General features: G+C 45.6%; 3 protein-coding genes across 4 annotated transcripts in view; 1 reads left to right on the top strand and 2 right to left on the bottom strand.

The window, feature by feature from the left end:
* Positions 1 to 6,533, bottom strand: part of Klhl18 (kelch like family member 18) — a 55,359-nt gene extending 48,826 nt beyond the window's left edge. For both annotated transcript variants that reach the window (XM_052187128.1, XM_052187129.1), the window contains exon 1: positions 6,332 to 6,533. In XM_052187128.1, the coding sequence (XP_052043088.1) occupies positions 6,332 to 6,460 (129 nt within the window). In that variant the 5' untranslated portion in view covers positions 6,461 to 6,533. The remainder of the gene's footprint in view (positions 1 to 6,331) is intronic.
* A 133-nt stretch (positions 6,534 to 6,666) lies between these two features.
* Positions 6,667 to 17,984, top strand: part of Kif9 (kinesin family member 9) — a 50,527-nt gene continuing 39,209 nt past the window's right edge. Inside the window, exons 1-3 of the mRNA XM_052187125.1 lie at positions 6,667 to 6,979; positions 13,348 to 13,445; positions 16,252 to 16,417. Coding sequence (XP_052043085.1) covers positions 6,838 to 6,979; positions 13,348 to 13,445; positions 16,252 to 16,417 — 406 coding nt within the window. The 5' untranslated portion in view covers positions 6,667 to 6,837. The remainder of the gene's footprint in view (positions 6,980 to 13,347; positions 13,446 to 16,251; positions 16,418 to 17,984) is intronic.
* LOC127688473 (translation initiation factor IF-2-like) overlaps positions 16,329 to 17,984 on the bottom strand; it is a 50,106-nt gene continuing 48,450 nt past the window's right edge. Inside the window, exon 3 of the transcript XR_007978708.1 lies at positions 16,329 to 16,401. The gene's annotated coding sequence lies outside the window, so the exon portion shown is untranslated. The remainder of the gene's footprint in view (positions 16,402 to 17,984) is intronic.

The following is a 17,984-nucleotide window of genomic DNA, read 5'->3' as shown; positions in this document are numbered from 1 at the left end:
AGACTAGCCTGGGATTTCCGAGGTAGTCCAGGCTGACCTTAAATTGGTGTCAGTCCTCCAGTTTCAGCCTGCCATGTTTTGGAATTACAGGCATGAGCTACCACACCTGGGCAGAAGTAAACTTTCGCTGAACATTGAATTCTTGCCAAGAGTGCTTTGCTCCCAGGGGAGTGTATTCTTACCCTGTAACTACTTTAGAAACCAGGCTAAGACTGAACACTACTTTAAAAGGTTGGGAGAGAAAGACTGGGGAATCAATGAGTGTTCAGAAGTCTAACTTTTTCTATGCAATGTAGTTTCAGAGTGAAAAAGAATTCAAAACATATGTCTCCATGTGTGGCACTGCAGCTCATGCTACAATCAGGACTCTGAGGCTGAGGCTGGAAGACCACCAAGTCTAAGGCTCTACTGGCTACAAAATTTCCAGCCAGCCTGAACTACAGAGTGAGACTCTGTCTCAGAGCTACCCCCACCCCTAACCCCTACCAAAAAAGAAAAAGAGAAAGAAAGAAAGAAAGGAAGGAAGGAAGGAAGGAAGGAAGGAAAGGAAGGAAGGAAAACTTTACATCTAGAAATCAGCCAAAGGGCCTTTCTTTTCCTCTCTGCTGCAACATCTGTGGTGCTGTATTTAGACACGCTAACATCACTGCCTTCCAGGCTCAGAAGTGACACCAAGGTGGTTTGGTTGTATCCTGCTCTGCCTGCTTCATGCCATCCGCAGAGCAGGTGAGTAATCTGACAGAGAGCACAAAGCATCACTTCCACCCATACAAAAATAGCTCCGTTGGCTCTCAGCTAATATAGTTTTGTGCCTTGGATAAACCCCTTAAATAGCTCTAAGCTCCAGGCTTTTCGCTCTACAAAATAAGTGGCTTTAGTAGAGACCTCTATGGATTCCTTTTTGCCTTTTAAATTTTATTTATTTATTATATATAAGTACTCTGTCGCTGTTTTCAGACACACCAGAAGGGGTCATCTGATCTCATTACAGATGGTTGTGAGCCACCATGTGGTTGCTGGGATTTGAACTCAGGGCCTCCGGAAGTGCTCTTAACCGCTGAGCCATTTCTCCAGCCCCTCTATGGATTCCTTTTAACATGGTTATTCTAGCTCTATAATTACCCTGTATTATACATTATACCATACATAACAAATACGGCATGCACCAGAAAGTTCTGACTTCATTTCCTTCTCCGCCTACTCTTCTATTACAGACAGGGTACGACTTCAGACTCACATGTGCAGCGCTTCAAGCCAGCTTCAGGGGAGATTCTGTCCCTGGATCTAGTGGACCAAAAGAAAACATTCGAATACTGTGCCCTTCATTCATAGAAAAGACATTGCCTTTTGAAGGTTAAATTCTCTAATTCAGAACTTTTGCAGGGACAGGAGATATGGCTATCGGGTCAAACGTTTTGCCACACAAGCCCCTTGGATTTGAGCTCCACTCTTGGAATCCACAAAAAGGTGGCAGAATCGACTCCACAAAGATGTGTTCTGACCTCCACACGTGTGTCATGGCAAAGTGTGCACCTCCCACCCACCCACCCACACATCACACAAGCACATAGCCTTCTCCCTCTCCTCTATGCTTACGGGTCTATGAATGCTAAATATGCAGGTTTGCTGATAGTCTCCCTGCTCTGCTTTCACAAATATAGATGCACAGGAGCGTGCGAGTTGATGGGAAAATAGGAATAATGCCCCCTGTGGCCTTGAGATCTCAGGAGAAAGGATGCAACCTGGCTCTGGGAGGTGTGGCTTCTGCCCCACTGGCTGGACCCAGGTGAACCTGAGGCTCGCTGCCCGGACCTTGGAACTCCGTGAGAGGCATGGGGATGAGATGGGGAGAGAAGCTGAGAAGTCCCACGGACATAAACTGCTCTACCCAGACCTCAGTCACATCCCGCAGGTGGCCCAGAACCCTGCACTATCCTTCTTGCCATTAAGGAGAGGGACTTGCCAAGAGAAGAGCCATGGGTTTTTGTTTTGTATCTAATAAGTTCATATTCAAAACAAAACAATAACTGCTCAGGAGGCAGAGGAGGGAGGATCTCTGAGTTCCAGGCCAGCCTGGTCTACAGTCCTAGTTCTAGGACAGCAAAGGCTCAACAAAAACACCATGACTCAAAACAAACAAACAAACAAGAAGATCTAGTGATTATAAATAAAGTTTTTTTTAATTCTATTTCTAATTAACTAATTAATTTAGGGACACAGTTTCTCTATTTAGCTCTGGCCTGGAACTCACAGAGGTTCTCCATCTGTGTCTGCCTCCAGAGTGCTGAGATTAAAGGTGTGTGCCACTACACCTGGGTAAAATATGATTTCAAAACAAAAACAAAACTAATATATTACTGTTTTCTGTCACACTTCTACTTAATTATCCAACAGGCTCCCGGGGAAGTTTATGTTTAGCTATTTCCAAAAGGAAAATTAAATCTAGGCTCAAGCATCAGCAGTGAACTGTGAGGGTGCGAGAAGACCATGCCTGTTCACTTTCAGTCTTCCTCAGGACGAGAGGGAGGAGGAGAGCCTGTGGGCAAGAGCGGGCACAGCTGAACTCAAGGAGCTTAAATCACATCACGAAGAGTAACTGAAGTAAGTTCAGACGCTGTCAGTCACAGAAGACTCAACACTAGACCGTGGAAACTACAAGTTTAAGCCAACTTTTGCCTAATTCAGCCTGTAACCTTGAATAAGACCTTTCTGGGCTTTGGTCTCAACTGTTAAATATAAGCTACGGAAGCAGCTCAGTGGATTGCAAACTCTTTGAAGGCAAAGAGCATAAATAAACTAAGATAAACTCAAAACCAAGTGTGGTAGGGCACCATCACAGGTTCAAGGTTATTCTCAACTACATAGCAAATGCAAGCCAAGCCCAGCATGCCTGAGACCCTGCCTTGGAAAACAAACACGGAGAGCTGGGTATAGTGGGAGAGGCCTTTAATCTCAGCACTTGGCAGGCAGAAGCAGGCTAACCTCTATGAGTTCTCAGGAAGCCTGGTCTACATAGTGAGTTCCAGGACTGCCAGTGCTGAATAGTGGGTAACTGTTTTGAAAAACAAAAAACAGAGCTGGAGAGATGGCTCAGCGGTTAAGAGCACTGACTGCTCTTCCAGAGGTCCTGAGTTCAGTTCCCAGCAATCACATGGTAGCTCACAACCATCTGTAATGAGATCTGATGCCCTCTTCTGGTGTATCTGAAGACAGCTTGGTCTACAAAGGGAGTACCAGAAAAGCCAGAGAAACCCTGTCTCGGGGAAGAAAAAAAGAACACACAACAAACAATAAAACATAAATGCCTATTATTCACTGAGCATTTATTACACGAAGTTTGAAGCTTATTAACTAACTGAATCCTTAGTAGTCAGGTAGGTAGTAATGTCCATCCATCTCGGTCAGCATTTAAGGAATTTAAGTTTTGTCAGCTATGAAGTGGCAGAGCCAGGATTCAGATCCAGGCAGAACCTGTGCCACACTGCCTCTCAGATCACAACAGCAAAGTTCCCAAGGAAAATACAGCACAGAGAGATTACAAATGCCAGCAAATGCGTACAAGATGAGAAGCAGACAAGTTCGTGCCTGACTTAGATGGAGAATTCTGAGCATCCCAGAGGTCAGACACCTGCAGAACAACCTCCAACTCTAAGCAATAAGAGCACTCGATTTCTATGTGTGTCATGAGGAGGGGCTCAGAACAGGCAGTACTAGTCCTCTCTACCAGGCAAGCAACTGCTCTGTCACTACCCTAACAAAGCACAGGTAAATGGTTTACACTCTGAACAGGATGAACTCCTGGACTCCAGACTTCGGCAACAAGGGCATTACTGAATACAAAGAAGATTCATTGATCCTAAATACATCCTGAGAGGACAAGTCCTTTATTTTATCGCCATGGTTCTCACAATGTGGTCCTAGAGGAAGACAGCATCCCTGCTGAACTCGACCGGGCTCATGCCAGACCTATGAATCAGAAATTCCAGGGTGATCGCTAATGAACAAAGCCACCAGGTGATTCTCATAGCTGCTGAAGTTTGAAAACAACTACCCTAATAGGGAGGCAACTAAGGTACTAAACCACCATATGCCAAAAACCTCTAACCAGTTCTTTAGAGCCGGCTTATTTGAAAAAACAGTCTGGACTCACTGGAAGTTGGAGGAAAGAGTAAATTATGAGAAACCAAGACAGATTTCGAAGGGCAGCTCTTGTGAGTAGTAACTGTAGCATTGGTGTGCTGGGCTTTTCTATGGCTCCTATCACCAGAGTTCTCCTGAGGCTTTATAGAAGGGAGTTTGGAGAGCTAGTGAAATAAGTGTTATCTATAGTCATGTCTAGCTCTGGCCTATGCTCTTATGCAGGTCCTTATGACCCTGACCTGACACTAGCAAAGTAACTGAGACTTGCACTCTTGGTCAGAATGATGTTTGAATGATAGAATTGTTCCTTTACCTGAACGGAAAACATTTTATCGAAAAAAATCATATAAGCAATTTCTGCTGTAGGTTTGGTAGACTCAGCATTTATGTTGAACGCAGAGGCAAACTGCTCTATGGGGGTAAGTAGTGTGTGTTTCTGTGTGTGTGTGTGTGTGTGTGTGCAGGTGCCCGAGCACACCACAGAGGGCAGAGGGCAATTTTCAGGAGTCATTTCTCTCCTTCCATTGTGTGGGTCCCTGGGATTGAACTCAGGACATCATGCTTGGCAGCAAGTGCCTTTACCCACTCAGCTTGTCGCCAGCACACTGCCTAAATCCTAACCTGAAACTTCTTTCTCATTACTGCCTTTTACTGGTCTCAGTCATCCCAAATGTTAGTGCCACAATTAAGTCAGTCTGCTTCCAAATCTCTACTGGGCTTGCCAGCTCTGCATCCTTTAATGCGGCTTATTTTTCTTAATCCTCTTGGTTTCCCTGTCTTATCTGAGAAGATCTGTCCCTTCTCAGACCATTTCACTGCTCTAATAGAGAACCATTTCTCTCAGGGTTAATGAAAACATTAACATAGGTGTTTTACAAAAAATGCCAAATGTCTAATCCTCACTAATAGTGAGATTTAAGAATCATCTTTAAACTGAATGGCGGTGGCTCACGTCCTGACTGGAAAACCCAAAAGCAAACAAACAAACAAAAAATTTATTTTCACATTTAAACTTATTACATAAAAATTTAAACTTAAAGAGATTAAGTAATGTGCCCAAGGTTACAGCTAGCTAGTATGTTCTGTCTCCAAAGCCACTCTTAGTTTGTTTTGCTTTTTAAAGTGACAAACCATTAACCATCCTACTTTTTTTGAGTCAGGCTTTCTCTGTGTAGACCTGGTGTCCTGGAACTCACTCTGTAGACCAGGCTGGCCATGAGATCCACCAGCCTCTGCCTCCGCCTCCCAAGTGCTGGGATTAAAAGCAAGCGCCACCACTGCCCCAGAACGACCCTACTCCTACCAGTCGACTCGAATATATGGAGAAGCAATGCTTCCTTAACTAGTAGACGATAAAGTCTAAAAGGTGTCTTTCTGTTGTTTTGAAACAGGAAGAGGGAGTGTCATGCACAGACAGTAAGAGCCTTCCAGGCAAGGTCCAACAGGAAAAACCACAGGCAGGCAGTATCTCCCCCACCTGGAGGGATCCACCTGGCTCAGCAGGGTACCCAAGGGGCAGCCCACCAGGGCTCAAAGCACAGGGGGGCACTGGCCCTTGATGACACCAGACCAGAATGCTGGATGGGAACAGGTGGCGACTATATCCCTCTAAACAGTCCTTTAGCCTGGCCTCCAGGACCTTTTAAGGTGGTGACAGTAGATTGTTTTCCAGCATGGAGCAGAATAGCCCACATCAAAAGATTTCCAGATCCGATTCTAAAAGCGCCAAGGGCAAGCAATGACTCCTGAGGAGAAGGCTCAGCATTTACAACAGCATGGCCAACTTCAAGGAGCCCAAAGAAATGACTTCATGACAAGATAGGACGTTTTGGTGGTACCCATCGGAATGTGGAGTTAGCCACCGCCCCTTCCTCCATGGACTGGCTGTAAGAACATTTTCTCTTGTCTGTATGACAGAAAAGAAGGCGGATACCCCAATGTCTCCTGCTCTAAGGGCGTCAGAGGCACACCTCTCAATCTTTCCTTCCAATGGCTGAAAGGCTGTCCCCTTTACTCTTCCAACTTGGCCTCAATCCCCCTCCGCGCTTGGCACCGCTCTCTACTACTCGGTTCCCCTCTAACCTTTCTCCACCCACAGTCGGCTGGACCACTCTTCCCCTGTCCACCACCCTTTTCTTCCCGCTCAGTCAGTCCCTTTCCCCTCAGTCAGCCACCGCCCAGACCATGGTACCTTTAGCGTCACGTCGCATAGCTTGCCCTGCCGCCGGATCTCCTCCATGACGCCGTAGCCGCGACTAGGCAACTCCGACACGGAGAAATGCACCAAGTCCTCCAGCTCCTCCGCGCCGTCCTCCACCATCTTCCCCGGCCGCCGCAACTGCGCAGGCCTGGCCAGCAGGCTTCACACTAACCAGGGCGGGGCAAGGGCGCACGCTGACGGCAGCCCGGAACGCGAAGCCGGAATCTCACTGGCCTGCGCGGCCACCGTACTCACAAAGTCCTCTATACCGGAAGTCTCCCTGCATCCTTCCTGGTTCATTCATAGCCTTCTTTTCCCCGCAACTTAAACCCCGGCTTCGCATATACAGCTAATCTAAACCTTCCAGATTAATTGACTCCATCTCTGTCTTCTTTGTCCACCCCTGACTTTTCCTGTATCTTCAACGGAGAAATGTGGACTTAAATTCCGCCAACCCCCTACAGTACTTCCGTAATCCCTGCAGGCTTCCAGTTGCCATGGCGACTGTGTACACAGCCAGTCGGCTAGCCGTCTTGGTTGCGTACAGAGCTCCCTCAAGTTGCTGCAGTTATAGCGGTCGCTCTACCCGAGCGCTGCTGCCTCGCGAGGTGAGCAGTGGTCTCGAGCCGGTGGCGTTAGGTAAATGGGAAACCTGGTGGGGATATCCCTCCTGGCTGCTGTCAGTAGCTGGGTCCCTAACACCTTTGGCTCTTTTCTTTTGTAAAAAGAAAACAAAAACAAAACCCGAGACAACCCTGGAGAGCGTGTTATCCTTCTGCTCCTTTCAGCCTGGTCGCAGCTTAGGGGAGCTAGGAGTTTCTGATGTCCCTTAGTCCCACGAGTCTCCACTGGGGTCCCACGACTTGCCTTAGACAAAGAGGGCGTGAGGTTGAGTGTCAGAGGTCATTAAGACACGTCTGACACTCACTTAGAGCCTTCTAGTTACCAAAGGGGAAAATCCCCTGAATGGGACCAAGACTGTCCGTCACACACACACATTTTAGAAAAGCATTCCACACACTGGGTGAGAAATAGAGTGGCCAGTTTTGCCTGGATGCCAATTTTGGGTTCGTCTCATGCTGTGATATATAATAGGACTTGTGGGTTTAAAGGGTGTTGTTCCTTAGGCGGTCTTTGTCCCTGATTGGAGGTAAGAGCATGGTAGATATGGATCCCTGGTGCCTATCAGTAATGCATCCGATTGACTTCTTGTCAAGCCTTCATGGGTGTTAACGTATGTCCTGTTCACTGAAGAAACACGGAATCTCTCAGGACAGAGGTCTCCTGGTGGCTCCTTAGAGCCACTTTGTTATGTGAAGTATGTAAGGATTGTGTTCAGCTGACTGGGAGTATCCCATCCAAAGTCCTGAGGGAAAGAAACACTACCTAATGGGAGGGTGTGTTGAGACCGAGCACGGCTTCTTGTACTGGGAAATCAAGTATCCTCTCCAGGACGCTGCAGGTTCAGGGATCAGAGTAGCGAGGGAGGAGAGTGACGAAGTATCACCTACCTTGGAACTCTCTCAGTAGTGGCTGAAGATGGACCCACCTACGGAGAGTCAGTCACCCTCTGACTTCCAGCCATGAGTTTCACCGTCAGCTACTATTTCTTGAGCACCTGGTGTGTTCTGGGCGCTGTTCTGGACCTTGTGGGGGGAATCCCAACAGATAAAAGACACGACCCCTCTCCTCGAGCAGCTTGTAATTTGATTTGGGAGCTGAAGCCCACATAAATGAAGCGGCATAAGAACGGTAACAAGCAGTACCTCAGTAAGTGCGAAATGGCATGTGCTTTCCGAGCACTGATGACTGGCGGGCCTGGGAGAGGAGCTCTAGACATGGGAAAGGCTCGTCGCAGGCTGAGCATGACTCCAGGAATGCTGGGTGGCATGAGCATCCAGAGGGCCTTGGGAAGGACACAGGGGCTGCATGTGCACGTGCATGTTGGAAGTTTTAGGGCAGAAACGGGGTAAAGCTCTGGAACAGTCTTTGAGCTGGCCTGGGAACCTGCTTCCAGAATGCTCTGGATTCTTTGTAATTCCTTGTAGATGTTATAATCAACGGCACTGGAACCTTCCTGGACAGGAAGATAAGACTCCTGGGGTTTGTGCTTAGAAAGGTTTCCCAGAGATGTAGAAATTGGATATTGAGTAAAAAGCACAGCTCTCAGCTCTCAGCTCTCAGCTCTCAGCTCTCATCTGGAGGTACCATCCCCAGCACTTGTGAAGCCAAGGCAAGAGAGTTGTGAGTTCAAGGCCAGCCTGGGCTACACAGTGTTACCCTTTTCTCAAGGAAAACATGTTTTGTTTTGTTTTTAAATCATGAACAACAAACCACTTCTCTCTGCTCTCAGTTTCTCAGTAATATAAACCAACGTTTTATATTACTTATAAAATAAGTGGTTTTAGAACTGAAACATTCTGTCTCCTTAGTTTGGGGTTCATGCTCCAGCTCCATGTAGTTCTTTTCTAGAGCTCAATTTTGCAGACAAAAAAAAAATGTTCAACCAAACTATGTTCTTTTCTTTCCCCCAATATTTTTCAGATTAATTTTCTTTTCTTTCTGAGACAGGGTTTCTCTGTGTAGCCCTGGCTGTTCTGGAACTTACTCTGTAGACCAGGCTGGCTTCAAACTCAGAAACCCACCTGCCTCTGCCTCTGCCTCCCAAGTGCTGGGATTAAAGACATGTGCCACCACTGCCCGGCCAGATTAATTTTCTGAAAACAAAACAAAAAAATTGTGAAAGGTCCAAGAGTGCTAGGAAAAGATTTGTAGGAAGCAGTGACTGGAGGACTGTAGAAATCCTCACTCTGTGGTGGCAAAGGCAGGACACTGTGTGTGCTTGATTGACTTGATAGCTGAAGTGTCACGACAGGAGACACTTTGGTTTTATCCACATCACTGAAACTGTAAGCTTGAAGGGTGGCACCTGTGGTGATGATGGTTAATGTCTCTGTAAGAGGAAATGATCCTAAAAGTTGTCTTTAGACACGAGAAAGCCATCACTACTTTTAAAATCTAGAATAGTTTCTGTTAGGCAGCACCACTGCACCTAGAAGTACATGTAAATATTACTATTATTTATTTAATATGCCTTTAATATTTTGTTATAGTTTATATTTGTGTGTGTGTGTGTGTGTAGTGTCTGTGCCCATGTGTGCCACATGTGTTGATGTTAGAGGATAACTTGGGGGAACTGGGTCTCTTCTTTGACCATGTAGGTCCTGGGGATCAAACTCAGGTCATCAAGCTTTGTGGCACATGCCTTGACCAGTGCCTTCTTGTTTGCCCTCAAGAGACTTTTTTGTTTGACACAGGGCCTCACAATGCTGCCTTGACTGGCCTGAAACTGAATACATAGACCAAACTCATAGATCCACCTGCCTGTGCTTTCAGAGTGCTAAGATTAGATGCATGTGCCACCACACTTGTCCCCTTAAATGACTGTAATAAATACTAGAAGTTCTGTGTCACACAAGAATGTTTTTCTGTAAAGGCATTTTAAAAATTAGTAAATGGAGCCGGGCGTGGTGGCGCACACCTTTGATCCCAGCACTTGGGAGGCAGAGACAGGTGGATTTCTGAGTTCAAGGCCAGCCTGGTCTACAGAGTGAGTTCCAGGACAGCCAGGGCTACACAGAAAAACCCTGTCTAAAAAACCAAAAAAAAAAAAAAAAAAAAAAAGTAAACGTCCCTTCAGTATGTTAGAAAGATTGAATCAACTTCCTTTGTCTGGCGTTTCAATTTTTGTAAATCCAGTCAATAGTTTTGCAGATGTATGCTTGCTGTTGCACCCCATCCCTTCTGCCCTCTCTCCCCCATCACCTCGGGTCCATGCCTGCTCTACCTTCCCTCCTATTCCTTCCCTGTCTTCTCCTCCTCTAAAAGCTCAGGTTACTTTAGGGGCAGATGCTTTATTCCTTTTTTAAACTGGCCCAACCGTGATGGGACAATTTAAAGGGACATGTACAGTGAGCCTATGCCATGCTCTGTGGACCTTCTCTGTATTTAAATTGTGTTTGTACATTGTGCAATAGGAGTTCCAAAAAGCCTGGTGGTGGTGGCACACACGCACCTTTAGTCCCGACACTTGGGAGGCAGAGGCAGGCAAATCTCTGAGTTCTAGGCCAGCCCAAACTACAAAGTGAATTCCAGAACAACTAGGACTACACAGAGAAACGCTGGGCTTTTCTTTTTTGAGACAAGGCCTTGTTTATCGCAGACTGTCCTTGAACTCAATATATAGCTGAGAATGATCTTGAACTTCTGATCTTCGTGCCTCTACCTCCCAAGTGCAGGGATTTTGGGCAGGCATAGCACTGCCACCAACAACTGGCTCTCAGGAAGGGCCCATCTTAGGGTTCTGAGGTGTCTCGCTAGGTAAAGTCCTTGCCGATTCAAGCATGAAGAACTGAGTTTGGATTCCTAGCTCCCACATAAAAGCTGCTTACGCATCTCTGTGGGCTTTCTGGCCAGCAAGTATAGCCAAAATGGGGAGCTCCAGGTTCAGTGACAGACCCTGCTTCAAAATATAAGGTAGAGATCAATGTGGTAGACATCCCATTTCCACTTCTAGCCTCTACATGCACTCACAGGTGAGTGTACACACAAACACACACAGCTTCATCTTAAAACTCTAGTATGCTAATATGTCTAATAACTATGAAGTTTTTAATATATGTATATATGTGTGCATATATGAATTTTTTTAAGACAGGGTTTCTCTGTGTAGCCCTGGCTGTCCTGGAACTCACTCTGTAGACCAGGCTGGCCTCAAACTCACAGAGATCCTCCTGCCTCTGCCTCCAAGTGCTACGATTAACGTCATGCACCTCTCAATGCCAGCTACCCAACATATTTAGTATATTTTCATCAGCTTCTCTTGATTTTTCATGTGTAATTTAACTAGATTTAACAAAATGAGTGATTACTACAAGTAGATGTTATTTGTCTTTTCCTTGGAGCTCTTGGGATTTTGTGTCCTTGATCATCACCATGCATCATGAGACACTTGAAAAAGCAATCAAGTTTTCAGTCCCCCTTAAAGTCATAAAATTCAACTGTGCATCACAGAATACATCTGTAATACAGCACTTGAGAAGGAGACAGGAGCATAAAGAGTTAAAGGCCAGCCTTGGGCCCGTGAGATGACTCATGAGTAAAGGCACTTGCCTTGCAAACTTGGTGACCTGAGTTTCCTCCCTGGAACCCATGTAAAAGTGGAAAGAAAGAACTGACCGCAAAATAAAATTAATTTTTAAAAAGGCCAGCATGAGATATATAAGCCCTGATCTCAAAAAAAAAAATTAGCTGGATTATCCATTCAATTTCATCAATTCTTTGCTTCTCCAGTATGTGGATTCAATGCAACAGTCCCATTGGCAACATCTCTTTTAATTAGCATTTGAATTTGCTTGATCTCTAGGTCTGTGACCTCAAGGTCTCTTCTGTTATGAGATGACCCTTCATATTAGAAAGTCCTTTAACTAAGCTGGCCTCCCGGTCACTTCTGTTCTCTTCTTTTACAAAGTGTCCATCCCACAAAGCTTCGTCACCATTTAATGTTTATTTGCTTTAATGCTTAATGTTTGATGTTATATAAATGTGTAAAGACTATATGTATGACTCCCTGTTTTGAAGGGACTGGAGAGATGGCTCCACAGTTAAGAGCACTGGCTGTTCTTTCAAAGGACCCAGGTTCAGTTCCCAGAACCCACACGATGGCTAACAACTGTCTTTACCTCCAGTTCCAGAGGATCCAGTACCCTTTTCTGGTCACTATGGGCACTGACCATATATTGTATGTAGACATATATGTAGGAAAAATACACATACACATAAAATAAAAACAAAACAAACCTTTTCTTTTTAAAAAAGAAATTGGTTAAGAATATAATTAGGTTTGAGGAGAGCAAGAAGGGACAAGAGACTGATTTTTTTTTTCAGTAAAGTGAGAGAAGAAAGACTATTGATTATGGACTAGATCAAGAACACTTAATTAGGGGCTTGAGAGATGGTTCAATGGTTAAGAGTGCTTATAGCTGGGCGGTGGCGGCGCACGCCTGTAATCCCAGCACTCTGGGAGGCAGAGGCAGGCAGATTTCTGAGTTCGAGGCCAGCCTGGTCTACAGAGTGAGTTCCAGGACAGCCAGGGCTACACAGAGAAACCCTGTCTTGGAAAAGACAAAATCCAAAAAACCAAAAAAAAAAAAAATGCTTATAGATATTCTCAGCACCCATGTCAGGCAGTCTATTACTGCCTGTAATCCCAGGTCCAGAAGATCAAACACACTCTTCTGGCCTCCAGGGAACTTACAGACATATGACATATACTTGCATAGACACACACAAATAAAAACTGAAGAAGGAGGGGAAGAAGGAGAAAATGACGATTAGCAAGATGGCTCAACAAATAGAGCTCTCATCCTGCAAGTCTGACCACTGCCATCCACTGAAGCAGATGCCCCGCATCCCCAGAAATAATAATAATAAATATATCTTTTGAAAGATCTTTAATCTGCTCTAGTTAGTGTAGTGGAGACAGGTGTGAAAGCGGGCTGGCTTTAATGAGTCCCAGGCAAGTATATCATGAGAAATTCACTAAAAAAAGCAAGCACAAATGGGCTCATCTCAGATGCAGGACACTTCTAGAAACAGCAGCTAAAATTAAGCCGCTAGAAGGGACCAGTCTTATTGCTTTGGATTTCAGTCACGTTGGAGTCATGGTGGAAAATGCCAAAGCAACTGAAAGACAGGAAGCACGTGTACTTATAGGGCAGGGACAATGGATTGTGTCTCATCTCTTGTAGCCCAGGCTGTCCTCCATCCCACAATGGAGCTGAGGCTGGCCTTGAACTCTGATCCAGCTGCCTTCACCTCCCAAGTATTAGGGTTACAGGTGTGTACCACCATGCCGGGCTTTTATTCTGATCTTAATGAATGACATCTCCCTTCTGGCTGGTATTTGATGGTGACCACTAAAATTATTGTCCTTCTCCTTTCTTTAGCTAGAATGGGTACTAGGAAAAAGGTTCAAGCGTTTGTTCGTGTCAAGCCTACTGATGACTTTGCTCATGAAATGATCAAATATGGAGAAGACAACAAAGTAAGTGCAGTGTGTTTGCTTATCCAGTCCTTCCTTTTTCACACAGCCACTTAAGGACCAACACAGAGGGACTACAGAGCTGAGTGGGAGCCGGGCGTGGTGGTACACGCCTGTAATCCCAGCACCTGGGAGGCAGAGGCAGATGGATTTCTGAGGCCAGCCTGGTCTACAGAGTGAGTTCCAGGACAGCCAGGGCTACACAGAGAAACCCTGTCTCAAAAAACCAAAAAAAAAAAAAAAAAAAAAAAAAGAGAGAGAGAGAGAGAGAGCTGAGTGGGCTCAGATCCCAGCCAGCACGCCTAAGGGCATGAGGACAGTCTCCCCCAGTCTAAATGGTGGAGGAAGGGTCTTCAAATTCCACACAGGTGCTATTGTATGCACATTTACACACACACAAATGCGCGCACACACAAACACACACACCACTTCATCAAAAGGACTCATAAATGTTCATGTAAACTCTAGAGTCAGTCCATCAGCTCCAAACTGTGCTGTTAGTGAGGAAGTTCTTGAGACTCTTATTCTTTTACTTTTAAGTGTTCCTATGGTGGGAAGGGCACACGCGTGTGCTCAAGCACAGACATGGAAGGCAGAGAGCAACTTGCAGAACTGTGGAGTGGTTTCTCTTCTCCTACCACGTGGGTCCCGAGGAGTCAAACTTGGGTTGTCCGGCTCGGTAGCAGGCACCTTTCCTTACTGAATCATCTTGTCGGCCCTCAGGGATACTAAATGAATAGTTGAAAAACAAATTGCTCAGGTGTTGAAAGTTCTGGTAGTCAGAAAAAAGCTCAAGGATGGCCCTGTGTGGCCATGTGCACTATGGCATGATTTAAACAAACACAGAAGCGTAGAGCATGACATTTGTTCAGTGACATTTACTGTGGGGTATTCACTTGTTTTAATTTAAGTATTAGGGTTACAGAAGTGTACCACCATGCCGGGCTTTTATTCTGATCTTAATAAATGACATCTCTGCTGGGCGGTGGTGGCACACGCCTGTAATCCCAGCACTCTGGGAGGCAGAGGCAGGCAGATTTCTGAGTTCGAGGCCAGCCTAGTCTACAGAGTGAGTTCCAGGACAGCCAGGGCTATACAGAGAAACCCTGTCTCGAAAAAAAAAAAAATCCAAAAAAAAAAAAAAAAATGACATCTCCCTTCTGGTTGGTATTTGATGACAGTAAAATTATTGTCATTCTCCTTTCTTGGAGGTGGAGTCTCTGTAACCCAGCTGGCTTTGAACTGGCCATTTAACATAGGGTAACTATGATCCTTTGGTTTTTCACTTCCCAAGTGCTGGGATTGTCCTATAGGTCACCGAACCCGATAACCCTATCTGTCTTGGCCTTAGTTTTATTTTTCTATGGATAGCTAGGTCCTGGTTCTTAGATTACAGTAGCCAGTAGAATTTTCAGTGACTACCCCACCAAGAACTTGGGGAATAAGCTGGGTGTGTGCTATACTGTCCTCCAAACAGTTGGGAGACCAGGAGGAGAAATCCAGATACCTAACTTCAAAGCGAGCCTTTGTATCACTAAAGTAACTTTTGTTTTTGTTTTTTGGTTTTTTGGGGCTTTTTTGTTTTGTTTTTTGGATTTGTTTTTTTCGAGACAGGGTTTCTCTGTGTAGCCCTGGCTGTCCTGGAACTCACTCTGTAGACCAGGCTGGCCTCGAACTCAGAAATCCGCCTTCCTCTGCCTCCCAGAGTGCTGGGATTACAGGCGTGCGCCACCACTGCCCGGCTGACTTTCTTTCTTTTTTTTTTTTTTTTTTTTTTTTTTTAATAAAAGGCTTGGAATCTGACTGGCAAATGGTTGAAGGTGCATTTGAGATTCTACTGATGACTAGTAAGCTGGCTGCCTTCCATTTACATTAACACAAACGACTAATTGCACCTGAACACTTCAGGAACTTCATGGGCCCATTGCACCCTTGCTCCCAGTGGCTCGCAGCTGAGGAAGCAAGGCTGGCCATAGCACAGAGGATGGAGAGGCTTCACCTTTGCAGGGACACAGACAGGCCTGCCCCGGCCATTGTTTCCAGTTTCCCTATTACGCTCCCCTAACTCAAGGCTCAGTGGGTAAGAGCATTCAGTGCTCTTCCAGAGGACCAGTGCTGAGTACCCAGTACCCTTGAGACAGTTCACAACCATCTGTAACGCTAGCTCCAGGGGACCTGATCTTTTCTGGTTTCTGCAGGTACCAGGCACACATGCACTCACTATATGCACATACATTCTTCATACGTGTAAACAACAAAAAGTAAATGTAAAAACTTTCTTTTTGTGGGCCAGGTGGTGGTGGCGCATGCCTTGGGAGGCAGAGGCAGGTGGATTTCTGAGTTCAAGGCCAGCCTGGTCTACAGTGTGAGTTCCGGGACAGCCAGGGCTATACAGAGAAACCCTTTCTCAAAAAACAAAAAACAAAAAACAAAAACTTTCTTTTTAAACTTCACATCCTCTGTTTCTAAGTTGGGCCTCACTGATCAGTGATTATTTATTTACTTATTTAATACAGGTCTCCCTATGTAGCCCTAGCTGTCCTGGAACACTCTATGTAGACCAGACGGACGTTGGACTCACAGAGATCCTCCTGCATCTGTCTCCTGAATGCTATCAGTGATTCTTTTTACAAAGGCTTTCTGAAATAACTCCAACCCCATCTTTTTTGTGACATTTCACCCATGTTCTCCACACTGGCCTGAAACTCCAGAGCCTCCTGACATAGCTGTTCAGGCTGGGTTCAGGTGTGTGTCACCCACACCTGGTCTCTCTCTCCCCCTCCCTCTCTCTTTCCGCCCCCCCCCCCAGAGCATTGATATTCACCTGAAGAAAGACACTCGGAGAGGAGTTGTCAATAACCAGCAGACAGACTGGTCGTTCAAGCTGGATGGAGTTCTTCACGATGCTTCCCAGGACTTGGTCTATGAAACAGTCGCCAAGGATGCAGTTTCTCAAGCCCTTGATGGATACAATGGTAATTTAATTTTCTGTCATTTTATCTAGGACTCTGAGGAGCCCATCTTGGAGGAAGAGGTACAACAGGTACTCTATCCTGAACAAAACAACACAAAATAACTTCATTTACTAACACTGTAAACTTGTCAGTCTATGATCTAGTGACAGAACATATATTTACTTCATGACACCGTAGGTGTGGCTTCATGGCTTCATCCAGCCTCTGAGATGTTACCTTTATTGGATTGTTAGAAGATCCTGGCTTTTTAATCATTAATTAATTTAATTTTATTCACTTTCCATATTGATTGAGGCCTCTCCATCCCTCCTCTCCTCCTAGTCCCACCCTCACACCTGTCCCCCACTCCCCCTGCCCTTCTCTTCACAGAAGGGGAGGCCCCCCACCATGGGTACTAACCACCGTGGCATAGCAAGTCACAGCAAGACTAAGTGCATCCTTTCCCACTGAGGCCAGACAAGGTAGCCCAGCTAGGGGAAGGGATCCAAAGGCAGCAACAGAGTCAGACAGCCCCACTCCAATTGTTAGGGGACCCACATGAAGTCCAAGCTACACATCTGCTGCATATGCTCTCTGGTTGGTGGTTCAGTGTCTGTGAGCCCTGTGGGCCCCGGTTAGTTGACTCTCTAGGTCTTCTTGTGATGTCCTTCACCTCTCCAATTCACTCAATTCTTTTCCCAACTCTTCCACAAGACTCCGAGTTCCACCTATCATCTGGCTATCAGTCTCTGCATCTGTTTTCATCAGCTGCTGGATGCAGCCACTCAAATGACAGTTATGCTAGGCTCCTGTCTGCAAGCATAGCAGAGCATCATGAATAGTGTCAGGGTTGGCTCTCTCACATGTGGTGAAGACTCCGGTTTTTTATGGGTCTTAAATGGTCAACTATAGGCTTGTTTCAAGTCTCTCAAACATTGGCTTTGTGTGTGTGTGTGTTTGTGTCCAAATCTCAGTCTCACTCTGTAGCCCTGTCTAGCCTAGAACTCACTATGTAGACCAGGCTAGCCTCAAACTCTCAGAAGTCTGCCTGCTTCTGGAATGCCATCACTGCCTGGATTTTTTTTAAAAGATTAAATTCTTGTTTGTTTGTTTGTTTGTTTGTGGGTTTTTGTTTTGTTTTTTAAAAAAAGCTTTAAAAGCTGGAGAAATGATTCATCAGTTAAAAGAGCTGCTTGCTCTTCCAGCTTACTAGCGTCTTTCTTCAGGTGAATATCAATGCTGGGGGTGGGGGAGAAAGAGAGGGGGAAAAAGAGAGACCAGGTGTGGGTGACACACACCTGAACCCAGCCTGGACAGCTATGTCAGGAGGCTCTGGAGTTTCAGGCCAGTGTGGAGAACATGGGTGAAATGTCACAAAAAAGAGGGGGTTGGAGTTATTTTAGGAACCCTTTGTAAAGACATATTTCACTATGTAGCTCTAGCTGTCCTGGAACTTGCTCTATATACCAGATCTGGAACTCATAAGAGACCAGCCTACCTCTGCCTCCCAAGTGCTGGGATAAAGGGTGTGTGCCACCACCACCCAGCCCTTCCTGTGTGTGTTTAAAAAAAAAAAAAACAACTTTAA

This window comes from Apodemus sylvaticus, chromosome 7 (genome assembly GCF_947179515.1).
Source record: "Apodemus sylvaticus chromosome 7, mApoSyl1.1, whole genome shotgun sequence".
NCBI classification, from domain to species: Eukaryota; Metazoa; Chordata; class Mammalia; order Rodentia; family Muridae; genus Apodemus; species Apodemus sylvaticus.
The sequence above is the reverse complement of the archived record's forward strand: the minus strand, read 5'-3'. Positions and strand labels throughout refer to the sequence as shown.